The sequence below is a fragment of the Drosophila takahashii genome, chromosome 2L, assembly GCF_030179915.1.
Source record: "Drosophila takahashii strain IR98-3 E-12201 chromosome 2L, DtakHiC1v2, whole genome shotgun sequence".
Taxonomy (NCBI): Eukaryota; Metazoa; Arthropoda; class Insecta; order Diptera; family Drosophilidae; genus Drosophila; species Drosophila takahashii.
This window is the reverse complement of record NC_091678.1, coordinates 7892809-7906547: the sequence shown is the minus strand read 5'-3', so window position 1 is coordinate 7906547 and position 13739 is coordinate 7892809. Positions and strand designations below refer to the sequence as shown.

At 41.2% G+C, this 13739-nt stretch overlaps 1 protein-coding gene across 2 annotated transcripts in view; it reads right to left on the bottom strand.

Moving 5' to 3' along the window:
- Positions 1-13739, bottom strand: part of LOC108063192 (uncharacterized) — a 119271-nt gene that overhangs the window by 75575 nt on the left and 29957 nt on the right. For both annotated transcript variants that reach the window (XM_070211473.1, XM_044395064.2), the window contains exons 3-6: positions 11732-12577; positions 2403-2510; positions 1896-1987; positions 336-568 (exon numbers count right to left, since the gene is read on the bottom strand). In XM_070211473.1, coding sequence (XP_070067574.1) covers positions 336-568; positions 1896-1987; positions 2403-2510; positions 11732-12429 — 1131 coding nt within the window. In that variant the 5' untranslated portion in view covers positions 12430-12577. The remainder of the gene's footprint in view (positions 1-335; positions 569-1895; positions 1988-2402; positions 2511-11731; positions 12578-13739) is intronic.

Genomic DNA, 13739 nt, shown 5'->3' with positions numbered 1-13739 from the left:
ACTTATAGGAAAATTTAAGTCTCTGCTTCTATTACTAAAAATCTACATTCAACTTCTATCATTTTCGAATCCTCTAGTATATTATGTTCTTAAATCCTCTTCTCTTCGAGGTTACCTATTTCTTGTAAATTTTAAAATGGTTTGCTATAAATCGAAATCGAATCCTCTACTATATTATGTTCTTAAATCCTCATCTCTTCGAGGTTACCTATTTCTTGTAAATTTTAAAATGGTTTGTTATAAATTTAATCTTGTTTAGACAAATACACCATCTAGCTTATTTGAAAAGCAATTATACCCAAGCAATTGTAGGATGAAGAGCCTATTTAACTTACCTGTCTTTCCATAACGCCCGACAACTGTTCCCGGTCAGCATGTCGATAATATCCCGTAAGATTGGCGCCCAGTCGCATGGTCACCTCGTATCGAGTTTTGCCACTGCGTGCCGAATTCCGGTTACTTTTGAGGGCCGAATAACTCTGGGCAGCTGGGGAACCGGAACTCCGGAAGTTGTCAAAGTCGCAGGCCTGATGGCATTCAATGGAGTTGCTGCTGTTGCTGGTGCAGCCTGAAAGGAGAGGATGACAAACATATCGTAATTGCTTCCATTAAAGGTCGAGTATTCTGGGGAATATCCTTGAGAACATGAAAGTGTGTGGCTGTAGAGCAACACCTGGGGTCACATTAACCCACTGCTCGGGATCTGAACTGAGTGTCCGTTGCATTTGCCACAAGAAGAAACCTGCAAATCGCCTTGGGGCACGAAGCTGAATAAAAGACATAACATCATGCGGCAAATATGCGAAGCATGTGCCGGGCATTCGTTTGGATAATCTCTCGGTTTCGGTTTAGCACATCCCATCATTCTGCTCTTATGCATTTTTCTATACCTACAAAGGAATGGAGTGTCAAAATCGATGAAATTGGAATTTTTCACCAGGCATCTCTTGAAGGGGAACCATTTTTACTCATCTCTGCAGAATGGTTTCTGAGTTATATGAGGAAAATGCTTTTTGATAGAAATATTTACAAGAAGTATATGGGGAATTATTCAGCTTTAAATATTTTTATTGATATCAGAGAAAGAGCAATATTATTTTTAAGTTCCATATATTTTACCATATAAACTCTGTACGCACTTTAAATGAAATTTCAAATTTTTCAATGGAATTTTATCAGGCTTTTCAGGAATCCTTCGTTTTCGGGAAATAACCGAACATCTCGCAATCCGCTTGCTGCATTCAGGTCCTCTTTTCCCCGTTCTCATTACCATTGCAGGCACTTTGCGATTCAATGAACTGCGCAACTTAAAGCTTAAACATTGTTGGCGGCTGATGACATGCACGTTGTTGTTCTTGTCCTGGGTTCCTGGTTTGCTGGTTTCCCGGTTTCCTGGGTTTCCCATCGCGAAAAGCGGGCGCCGTATGGAAATTGGCACGGATCCCGGGCAGTGACAACCTGAGGTTTTCCACTGCGCCGCCTGCTCCCTTTTAATGCTCTCCATTGCAGTTGTTATACATTTTTATTGTTTTTGCACGCACTTGCCGATTAAATGGGGCGAGAGAATTTCCAGATGGGCAGGGGGCGGAGGGAAAAGTGCCAAAGGGGGCGGCGGAAAAATGTCTTTCCTTTCAATTTCAGTCTGCACAGTGTCTGCGTTTGGTACCTCAGCTGGCAATGAGTGCATTTTTAATGCTAATTATTTCCTTAATTACATTTTCACTTTAACAGCCGCGCCCTTTGTCCTGCCTTTTCCACTCCCTTTTCCAGTCCTTTTTATGCCCCCTCTTTATGTCCCGGCGCCTATTAGCCTGCATACATCCCCCCGACTTCCCCACTATATGTATCCCGATGTAGATATATATCTCGGAAATAACATTTATTATTGCACTTACCCTGTGTCGTCTCGTTTATTTCGGGTATTTCGCATCTGGTCCCCTTAAAGCCCTTCGGACAGTGGCAAGTTATGGCGGCGTCGCCGATGTGCCTGCAAATGATGATCCGACAGTAAGTAAATGAGGACAGCAAAAAAAAGGAGCTGGCAAAGATATAACATGCGACCAGCCTTACAAAAGGATGGGTAAGCTCTGAAAAGTCCTTATACGTATTCCAAACTTTGAAGCTCAAAATATAAAAAACTATACAAAATTATAACAAATATTTCAAAATATCTTTTAATTTTTTTAATATTTAATCAAGTACCAAATATATATATTTTTATTATTTTCTCTACTTTACAATATTCTAAGTATTGTTTTTCATTCAATCTTAATTTCTGTCTGCTTTTCAATTAATAAAAAATATTTTCAATGAACAGGTTATGAATAAGAATTAAATAATATTTATTGTTCATAATTTCTGATAAAAATTTGCCCTATTTTGATTAGAGATTTAGTACTTACTTGCAAGTGCCGCCGTTTTGGCACACGTTGGTATGCAGGTCCTTGCACAGTGGGCCATGACCACAGTCACTGCCGCTGAAGCCCGGAAAACAGGAGCATCCATAGGAGCTGCAAGGAGAACATACGGAGGATGTGAGCACGTTTCGAGCTGAAGAAGTTATGTGTTATGTGAACTGCAATCTTGGCACCCAACAGAACCCGCTGTTCAAAGTGGACAAGTTATCACAGCGCCGGTCGCAGAATTCGCATTTATCTGGACCCGAGATTGCGGCTGACTCATAAAACTTTTATTGGACCCACTTGATGGGGACTTTTTTTAAGTACGTGCCTAAGCTGAATTTGTAGTTATTTCGAATTCCTACCCGGCAGTGGAGACAGCGGCGTCATCATCAGATACACAGGCACTGGGGTCAAGCTCTTGGCCTCTCACAATAATTTAAATATGTAAGCCGGAAGCCAAGGTCAGGGAGTCGAGAAAAATGGTCCTGTCGCCAGCGAAAAATCTCTTGAAAGAGATTTTCTCACGGATTGAGTGAGCTCGTTAAACCACTTTAAAAGTTGCCAAGGGATTTAAGGGAAAGCATTTTCTTAGAACTTCTCTTTGATTAAAATATGAAATTTTTTCTTATCTGGTATCATACATAACCTTTAAATATAATAAATAAACGGGTATAAAAGCCTATTGAACTCATATTACCTAGTTACTAAAATCGAATATTTTTTATAATACCAACCCGGTTATTAAAAAAGGACATTTCAGACCTTTGTAAGTATTTTTTATTAAAACCCCCTTTCGCACCGTTTTAATCGTCACTTTCGCCGGAAAATTACCGACATTTAAAATCTCAGGACATAATTTACGCTCACAGCATTTTGACAATTTAATTGGGCTTCCCGGGTTTGGACAAATTTTTTCAGGGGACGCGATGAGAAAAAAAATGTGTAACCATTTGTTCAAAGTAATTGGGCATCCTTTGCCATTTGTTTCGCCCCTTGTCGCTCGTTTTTCAGCTGGAGGAACAATTGTTTTGCTTACCCCAGTTGTTCGTAAGTCATGCGTTGTTGACACACGCCAACCGAAATTAATTTGCCATTTCGTCCTTCCATTTTACAAAAAAAAAGGTTGATCCCTGGGTCTTAAAAGCGTGAAAAGCCCATGGAAGGCAGTCAATTCAGCCTCCTTTGGTTGACACTTCTTCAGAGTCTCAAGCCTAATGGGTATTCGATGGTAGAAAAATTCTAATTGATCTATTAGTGCCATCTGCAGTTTACTTATCAAACTCAAATCATATTGGGTAAATCGAAATTTATACGAGAGGCCAAAAGGAAAAAGTTTCACGCCGCTTAGTCGAAGAAAAATCAAATCTTCTCTTGGCCAAAGGACGAAACAAAAAGTGACCAGGAAACTTTTGATGTTCATGAAACTTTTACTTTTATGCGAAATCTTTGTGCTCACTTGCTGGAATAGGGAACCATTTTGGAAAAGTTGAATTGGCCGCCGCAATTATGCAAAATATTTATTTATTTTCCTCTAGCATGAGACAAAATTCCTGGTAAGTCTTTGTTCAAGTATTCGTTGTCTGGCCCATTCTGCACCTATATCTTGACCACTATGTACTTTGAAAATTAAGCAGTTTATCATTCGAACATGAATGTATGCTAGAGTTTGGTTAGACCTAGCGAAGACGCCCCTTTGTTCAACTTGCACACTGACCTACTGCCTTGTTACATAAGAAGTTTGTGGTCTTGTATGCCTGCCATTGTGTAGCGGAAATTAATTGCCCTGTGTCCTGACATCTGCGGTGCCTACGAGTCCTTGCTGCCCACTTATCGCCTTCGCTCCTTGTTTTGCCTTCTGTGACGGAAGCGTTTTTGGGCTACATCTAAACCGAGATTATTTTACAAAGTTTAATGGGAAAGCAGATGAATTTAATCTTACTTTAAGGGGTCTTATTTTGAACCTAAGCTTGTTAATTGTTCCCAACTTTTCTTTTAAATAAAATTATATTTTATAAATGACCTTAAAGTTGACTCATCGACAGCTATTCGTAAGGATAAACTGGGCGACAAAAAAGGGCAGGACTATTGCAGCGCAGCTCTTCTGGCACTAAACCTTCTTCATTTCAATGAAACGGGCTTTGCATTTTTTACGAATCGCCGAAAATCACCTGCAGCTGGTTTTGTGAGTTTTGGCTACCTTTTTTCGTCCTTTTTGCATAATTCTGTGTATTTTGCGACATGTGCACTTCGAAAGTTTTTTTTACACCAAAAAGTATTTGGCACACCGAGTTTTATTTTCCCTTTATTTGTGCCTGCCGCTGCCGGGCCTTTGTTTTAAATAAAAATTAAATGTGCCGCGCATACGGCATGTGTTGCGATTCGTCGTTGGCGGTGAGCAGATAGATTTTTCACGGCTCTCGGGGGAGGGCGATGTTTTGACTGCTTCTGGCAATCCAATTTTGCGCATTTTAAATTCATTCAGATTTGTAAGGCCGAACAATTAAAATCGCTTGCCAAAAATCTGCAGCAACTTTATGGCACTGCCACTGCACTCAAAAACTGCTGACAACGCTGGGGAAATGCTTGACTGCGTTTGGGATGTGGATATAGATGTGGATATGGATATGACGATAGGCAACTGGCGAATGTGAATGCGAATGGCGAATAGCTTGAATAGCTAACCCAAAATACACATATGGCTGCCATGGATATGTCATGTGAGACGCCAGCATTGTTACTTAGTTGCGAGTCTTTGGCCAGAATTTTGGCAGATTTTTGACAAAAAGCCAAAGTGCATTGAGAAATATGAAGAAGCGAATATTTATACTGTACACAGCCATTCAAACATGCACATCGCGTAATGGGCCAGCAGAAACTTTAATGTGAAGTTTGAAAAGTTGATAGAAATATAAGTTGTACAGTAGATCTATTCTCAGTGGAAAGTCAGCGCTTTAAAAGAAATCATTTGGATTTTAAAAAGAAAGGATGTTTCTCTTACGTAATGAATACATCAGTGTGAAAATAAATTATTGCATACTTTTAGTCAGATTTTTAAGAGACTTTAAAACCCCTAGTAGTTTCCGTGTTACTCTGTTACATTTTCATGTTACTCGTACGATTTCTTCCTGGCTAATTGCTTTCATTATAAATAATCAATAATTAAAACATCCAGCAATCGAATCAAAGCCTGACGAATTTGTGCTCTCCCATTTAATTCCAGTTTAAGTGATGGGCGTCCACGAATGTGCCGTTGAATGACTGTTGGCCTGGGCAGCCTACGATGAAAACGCAATGAAATTACAACAAATTGCTTTTTTCTTGCCGGTGGCACGTGTAACCGTAAAAGGAAGCGGTTGAAAAAAAAACCGGAAAAAGAAGAAAAGGCTGAAATGTTGGCAATTACTTTTTCACCCATTCGCCTAATGCAATAAAATTTAATTTGATGGTCGTATGTGAAAAGGTGACTGCGGGGGCGCCAAGAATAGGGATTGTGAAATGGTTTGTGGCGGGCATTTTACCGCTTCACAGTCGTAAAACACAAAGGATGTTAAATATGAGAAATATGTATGTGCGTGCTATTCCATTTGCATTTTAATGGTTTTCTTTTTTTTGCTTTAAAATTGTTTTTATTTTATTTTAGCTGTGCCAACTTATTTAGTTAGAAAGGTTTGCTTTTATAATTATAATAGCCTGTCATATCTGTGTTTTATTTTCACACAAATGGGGACTTTTCGCACCACATAACCGTAATAATCTGATTCAATAAGAATAAATGGAAAATAGTTGTCCTCTGGCTGCAAAATGTTTTTAATATTTTCTCTTTCACCTCCACCCAGACCACCTGGCTTTCTTATATTTTGGGAAACTTTCGAAATAAGTAATAACATCTCTCGCTCAAGCGAGGAGCCCAATTTGCGGTAAAGGTGCCTCGACGTCGTTGCACGACAGGAAAATTAAAAGCACCGAATTGCCACAATATTGGGAGCAAAAAGTTTTAATTGAGCGGCACATGCCAGAAATGGGGGATCGGGTATCGGGGATTCAGGGTTCCAATGTGCGAATTTCGGGGCCAAACAAAACTTAATTGCAATATGCAAAGCTCGGACTCTGTTCGGCGGCCCAAACTCATGCACAAACTTAAACCGAAAGCCAACTGCTTCCCTGGGCATCCCCGGTCGTCGACTTTGGATAAATGACAATGTTTGACATGGCAAACAATGCACGAGGCGCAGGCAGGCGAATCGGAATGACACTGACACAGTTGCCATGTGGCCACCCCAGCCCACTGGCATGTGCATCGCCAGCCACAAGGATGCACCTCCGCAGGAGCTCCATCTCCATCAGCATACCCTCCCCCTCCATAACCCTGGGCTTGGTCCTTTATTTGGCCCCCGCAACCCGAGCCTGATCTCATTTGGTGCTGACATTCTGTTTGCTCAGCACCAGGCTCGCTTTTTGTTATTAAAGCTGAAACGGACGCAGATATCCACAGCCAATGGCCACGCATATTCATTGCCGAGCCTGTTCATATGCACCCTCCCCCGCTTTCGTGGGAGCGGATCCAGAATTCGAGGGAGGTTTATGGGAAATATTGCAATGGGTTTTCCACTTTTCCATACTCTCTTTGTCCACAGGTAAGGTCTTGACTTTAAATTTTTGGTAGCCATTTGCGATATTAATTTATATTCACAGCGATTTCCATATCAATCTTTCTACTATTATAAAGAATAAATATTCTAATCAATTGGTTCAAATATTCATATTAAAATTTATTGGATTATTGGTCTGATATGTATCTTTCCCATAGTAAAAAGTCTTGTCGCCGAAATACAAGTTATACAGCTTATTTTGGTCACTTTATATTATTTATTATATTATTTTATGACTGAATCAGGTAATAACTTTATTTTGTTCTAGCCGGATACATTGTAGTAGACATCAAATTTTAATTGGATATTTAGAGGTTTCATTAGATGTTTATTTTGTAATGTAAAAGTTATATTTTAAACCCCCTGTTCTTGGTGACCTTTTTTATTTCCATGACAAACTTAAAGATTACAAAAAAGTGAACAAATCCAGGCCTAAAAGAAAGGTTTTTTCCAGAGTTTATAAACTAAAGAAAATCCCTAAAAAAAAGAATATATAAGAGATGTATTCAGATTCATTACAAAAACCCTGCAAACAAAAATCAAAAACTTTTAAATAGAAAGTGTAATTTTACAATTTTTTAAATAGGACCCTTGATAAGATCGCGTATTTTAGGGCTAACAATATCCCCGAATCCGCCACTGAGCCCAAAATCAGACCCAAGCCCGACACAAACCCACTTTGGGACGCACATCGCTTGCCGAATGAATGTGGCCTAATTCCGAACCGATGTCATTGCCGTCGGTGCAGCTTCTTCTGTTTGCTCACCGATGCTCGCACAAAAAGGTTGCCAATCAGTCGGCTGGGGATTGGGTTTTACAGCCTCTTTTACATTTTCGGGCACTCAAATATACAATGTTGTGTTTAGAGCGAAGGTCTGGCGGCAGACTGAGCCAACAAGTTCGAAATATATGCGTAATGCGATGGAATGGATGGGTACTTTTTTCTGTTCTGCTCATCAACTCTGAATACATTTTGCCACTTTTCTTCTCTGTGTTGCGAACTTAAAGGAAAAATAGATTAAATTACCGAATCGGTTCAATAAAGGCGGGTCTGGCTGGCAATGGACCCTCTGACGGCCCTCAAAGCGAAAAAGTTTTTCAATTAAGCGTTTGTTAATGAAAATATAGAGATGCGCCGAAAACCGGACGAAAAGGAAAGCAACGGCACAGAAGGAAAAACAAAAGTAAGGGCTTAAAAACGAAAAAGTATTTAAAAATATAAATTGGTTACTGCTCTGTTGAGTTTTGCGGTGAAGTGCAACAGATTTTCGCTGGCCAGCGGCAAATTGATGGACGTGAAACAGTAGTACCAATGCCATAGTGCCAGAGCCCCGAAAAATAAATGCATAAAAATGCAGCCAGCCACGCATTCAGTCAGTCGAAATAAATGCAGGACCCAAAAGAAACAAGGGCTCGAAATGGAAACCAACGGTTTCGGGTTTCTGGCTTCTGGCTGCGACAGCAACTCCTTGCCGCCTGTTGGCTTTTAGCCAATTGTTTATGGCTTATTGTTTCTGCTCCCTGGCTCTCGCCGGCAACTTGCAATCGCTTTTCTAAAGTTTCTGCGAGCAGTTCGCAGCTCAACAGGATTTTGAATATTTTATACAAAGTTTATTGGCAATCAAATGGGGTTAGTGGTCGCCGCCATTAATGAGCTTCGGCGAACTTTTGCGGGAATTACCGAAAAAAGAGGGCAGTGCCACTGATAAATTTCAGTCAGTAAATAAAATACATTTCTCATTTATTTATAGAAAAAAAAACACAATTAATTTAAAATCGTGCTTAATTTAAGCCTGCAACTCATTTCATTTCACAACATTTCATTAGCTTTAAGCTGTGCAGCACTTGACACTTTTGCTTAGCTCGTTTGAAGGCGCCTATTAAAAAAGCTAACACATATGACACCTGAGGGCAAAATATTAGCTGCGATTGATGGTTTAAAAAATTATACAAAGTTGTGGTTTCAATATTGATCTTAACTAAGGTAAAGTTAACCTTAATAAGTCATCAAAGTAAATGTAAAAATTTAATTTCACAATTTACAACTTTAAAAAAATATACCAAAGTAGTACGTTTTTTTTTTTTTGGTAAACTTTATAACAAACTTGCGTCTTAAAGCAAAATCATAATTTCCCCAAAAACTGAACTATTATTTTTACCCCAGCTGTGCATACACACTGTAGCATATGCAAAGTCAACGAGATGCCACTCCACGAGTGAAACAGAGGCAGCAAAAAATTAATAAACGGGAGGACTAAGCGCACGCACACTGGGTGACACATAAAGATTCACGCTCTTATCCATCTATTTAGCATTCTATTCTCCGATGCTATGCATTTTCGCACATTAACTTAACAAAGGGGCTGCTGAAAACGAGCGCCATAAACGGGGATGCAATGAGTGAAAAAAGGGGGGACTGAAGCTCGAAGGGGATTGAATATTCCCCCCTTATCACGACATATCCTTGTGGCAGGAGAGTTGACAACATGAGCATGACTGTTTTGTTGTTTATACGAGTGCGCAGCAGCTGTGATGCTTTGCTCCTGACACAAGTCACTTGACAGAGCCCCAGAAACCCCCCTTCACATATTTCGCTTCATCGTGCACTGAGAGATATTCGGGGAACTCCACGAAGTGCGATGTGCGTCCTTATCGCAGGCACGTAGAGGACGGGGCCTTTTCCCATTTGCCCTTAGTTGGTAATTAAGTTACGGGATGCTACGTGGCAGGCGCGAAATTGTATCTCCAGGACTCGGGACTCCAGACTCTAATGAGCGAAAGACTACGCTGATGCAACTTAGTTCAGCTGTCACTTTTATATTAATTTTTCGCCAGCAGGCATTTCACTCGCACTTCGACATTGATATTAATATTCAATTAGCTGCCCGGATGCGCGGCCTTGGGCCAGCCAATTAATTATAATTATGTTAAGTAGGCGTGGAAGTTGCAGCCTCTTCGCAAACTTCGCACAGAATTTTTTTTGGAAAATATTCGTGGCTCATAAATAGCAAAGTCTCGCCCAAACAAATCGGGCAATTAATTTGATTTGTTTAACGTTCTCTGGGGTCATTGTGCGCCCGGCTATTTACATGTTAATTGCCTTCAAATTGTCTATTTGTTAGGCATTAGACTTTATAATTGCCGGCAAAATTGAAAGTATAATTTTATTTGCCACTGCTTGGGCTTCGAATTTAAATTTGAATCTGTAGAGTGGGATATACTCGGAATATTCGCTGCATCGAGGAGCTCTTCAATTAATCAAGCCCACGAGTTGTCAAAGCATTGTACCACACAAGCTCTCACGTCAAACTCAATTGCGGAGCTTATTCATAAAACCCACTACCTGGATTTTGTCAGGGAAAATGCATCAAGCGCTCCAGCTTTTCTTTTGACTTTTGGCCAACCAGTTTGTGTGTGTACTTTTCTTTTCACTGACATGGGTTGCCTGCCGTCCATTGTTTCGGCTTCTCCGACGCTTTTCCGCCGGGGAAATCCGGGCGGGTTTTTCGCTTGTTTTGTAGCTCCACTTATTGAAACATTACAAATGTATGGCTCCCACTTGGTTTAGGTGGAGAGCCCTGAACCGATCCCGAAACCAAACCAAACCGAAACGAACCGAAAGGCAAAACCAAATGCAAGGGGCGAAAGATTGATGTGCGAGCAGTTAACATTTTCAACGGCTACCTGCGATTGCCGAGTGTATAGATTTTTGTCTGAACAGAAAGGAAACGGAATTTTAAACCCAGTTGAATCTGGTTTTTCGGTTTTTCACTTTCCCCTGCCATATTTTGAATGTCCGGACGGTAGAAGTGGAAGGTCGACGGGAGACGCAAAAGTTTTGCCTGCGCTTAAATATGCTACATGTTCCGGACGCAGGTGCTCGTGTCCACGGGGAAACCCTGTTGGATTGGTCGGGACTCGAGTAGTGCTCATATTTGTATTTCAGCTGCGTCAATCATTCCACCCATCTGAACTGATTTTTGCTTAGAAATATATTACAAAACTGACTGAATGTGTGGAAAAGATGATTTTCAATAAAATCGTAATATAAATATTGGTATTTTATGTACATTCAAAGTTTTTAGTATAATAAAATAAGCTTTTTGACACATTTTAAAATTTTAATGATTAACAACCATTATTAGTTATTCTTTATCTGTTATGATAATGATCTAGTAATTGTTATTGTATTTTTTTTCAATAATAAAACAAGTTTGGAATGCTCTGAAAAGACCTCAAATTAATCATACGCCATGTTGGTGTTGATGTTTTAAATATTATCAACTTAATTTTCCCAAATTGCTGTTTTATTATTTATCTATTGATTTTTTAAAGGTGCTTTATTTCCGAGCAAAATAATAATAATAACAAAAAAGCTCTTCATGAGTAAAAGGTATAAAATAAATCATACGCCATGTTGGTTATATTGAAAGCAAAGTTTTATCATCTTAATTGACTTAAATTCGTGTTTTATTTATTTTTTGGCAATTTCCAGATAAAATAAATTCAGAATTGTAAATTAATTTACCCAAAATGTCCAGTTCTAACTTTAATCGAATCAGTTTATTACTCTGCACTACAAAAATGCTGTCAAGATATTACAACCCGTTCTAATCAGTCACGTTTCTTCTACTTTCTTTCACTCTATTCCTTATAAAAGGGCCTTATAAATAAACTCACCTGTAGTCGGAACTCGCGTAGCAATCGCCCAGGAAGCGGCACTGCAGCGTGTTGCACTGCGCGGTCTTCACCTCGTTCTGCACCTCGTAGGTGATGTTGAACCCGTAGACGTCCAGCAGGCGGTCCAGAGCCCGCAGATGGGTTCCGTCCAGCGTGGCCATGGTGAACCGGATCTCCAGGTACTGGCTGTGGAACTGCACCCACGTCACCTGGGTGACGTCGTCCTCGGTGAGCGTGAAGACCCGATGGGCGGGCACCTTGAAGTCATCCGAGTAGTACATGTACTCGGTGAACTTCAGGCCGCTGAGCACGTAGAGCTGGGTCAGATAGACCACGATGGAGACGTTTCCCTGACCCTGGGGCGGCACATCGGAGGCGTCGATTATCCAGACGCATTCGATGGGCGTGCCGAAACGGTGCGGGAAATTGGGCGTCTGGATAATGCCATGCCGGGCCTTCAGCATCCCTCCGCATCCCGGCGAGCTGGAGGGGGCGTGGCCTCCCCCTCCTCCATCGGATGAGGTGGAATGTTCCCCTGCAAATGCGTTAAGGGCAAAGTGATTTTTGCCGGGGGCAAAGGGCGGAGGGGGCGGAAGCGGTACGGCGGGCAGCGGGAATTTCTGGTCAGCATCTGTTCGGAGGGGCAGGACCACCATCCATAGCAGCCATATGGTCGCTGATAACCGGACGAGGGTCATTGACTTGGCTTTTCTACTCTTTACGGTTTTTTCGCTGACTACCAGCTAGCTTATCATTCGGCGAGGACGTGAATTGCTTTCCTGGCGGCTGCCACGGCCCAGTCACTCATTGACATTTGGCCCATTTTTTCCTCGCACCGGAGAGGAGCTGCAAAAAAAAAGAGGGAAAGATAAAGTCGAATTTTTAGTTAAAACCATTTTGACAGCTGTCGTTTGCATTTGAATAACTGCCGTTGGCCTTTCACGTCGTCAGTCGTCGGTATGCCGTCTACTGTGTATACTGAATACTGTCAGCGTGAAAAAAGCAATTTGGGAATCCACTAAAACGCGAAGGAGCTCGAGGAGCGCATCAATCATGGCCTTCATGGGTGTCGCCGAGCGTGGCTGGTCATAAAACAGAAGCACAAAGAGCCCAGGCCGCTTTTCTTCTCAGGCCTCAAATTGTTTTGCCATTTTTCGAGTGTTTTTTTGATCTCCACTCTTGGGTTAATAAATATTCGTATATGGTATATATGCCACAGAGAAATGCAATCAAATCTAATCAAATTCAAATATACATGTGCCACTGCAATGCAAACACAGCCGGTGGTAATTAGGATGGGCTAATCGGATAAAGTAAAAACTTGGCAAACCAAATCAAAATACGGATTGCCACAGGGACTCCGAACCCAGGCAAGTTGTCAACAATTCTGGCCAAATGCCGCTGCCTGGGAATTGGATGCATAAATTATTCAGCATTCATAGAGTGCCGGCTGAGTTGTGGGTGTGTATTTTGTTGGCTGTATGTTTGTGGTTAATAAGATTATGCAATAGAACTTCCTGCCGGGACAGGAAATACCCAGGCAGCGCAGGATATATATTTTGGAATTTATGCCCGACTTTCGTTTGGAGCTCCGGCTTCCTTGGACCAAATGAGCTTGCACCGTTGACTTTAAAGTGATGGGATTGGATGGGATGGAATGGGATGCCCTCGGTCTTGGTTGGCAAACTTTGGCATCCGCATCCGCTGGTTCGAGGGGGCTCGGGAATGTGTGTTAACAAGTTTAATCAAACGACAATGTCGGCAGATACGTGCATACTTTTAGGCATATGGGCACGTAGAGTCGCGAGGGGGAAAGTAAAGAAAAGGAAAGACGCACGAGTTGTAGCCCCAGTCGAGAGTGAAAATGAGTTCTACTTTCAAATTGCTTTAGTTACGCGTTTAAGGGCATAATGAATAAAAACTCCGCCGCCTTCAACGGCGAACTTTTCGCCTATCTTGAACGCCCGAAGAATTCTAATTTGTGACGCCAGGTCTTTGCCATTTGTCA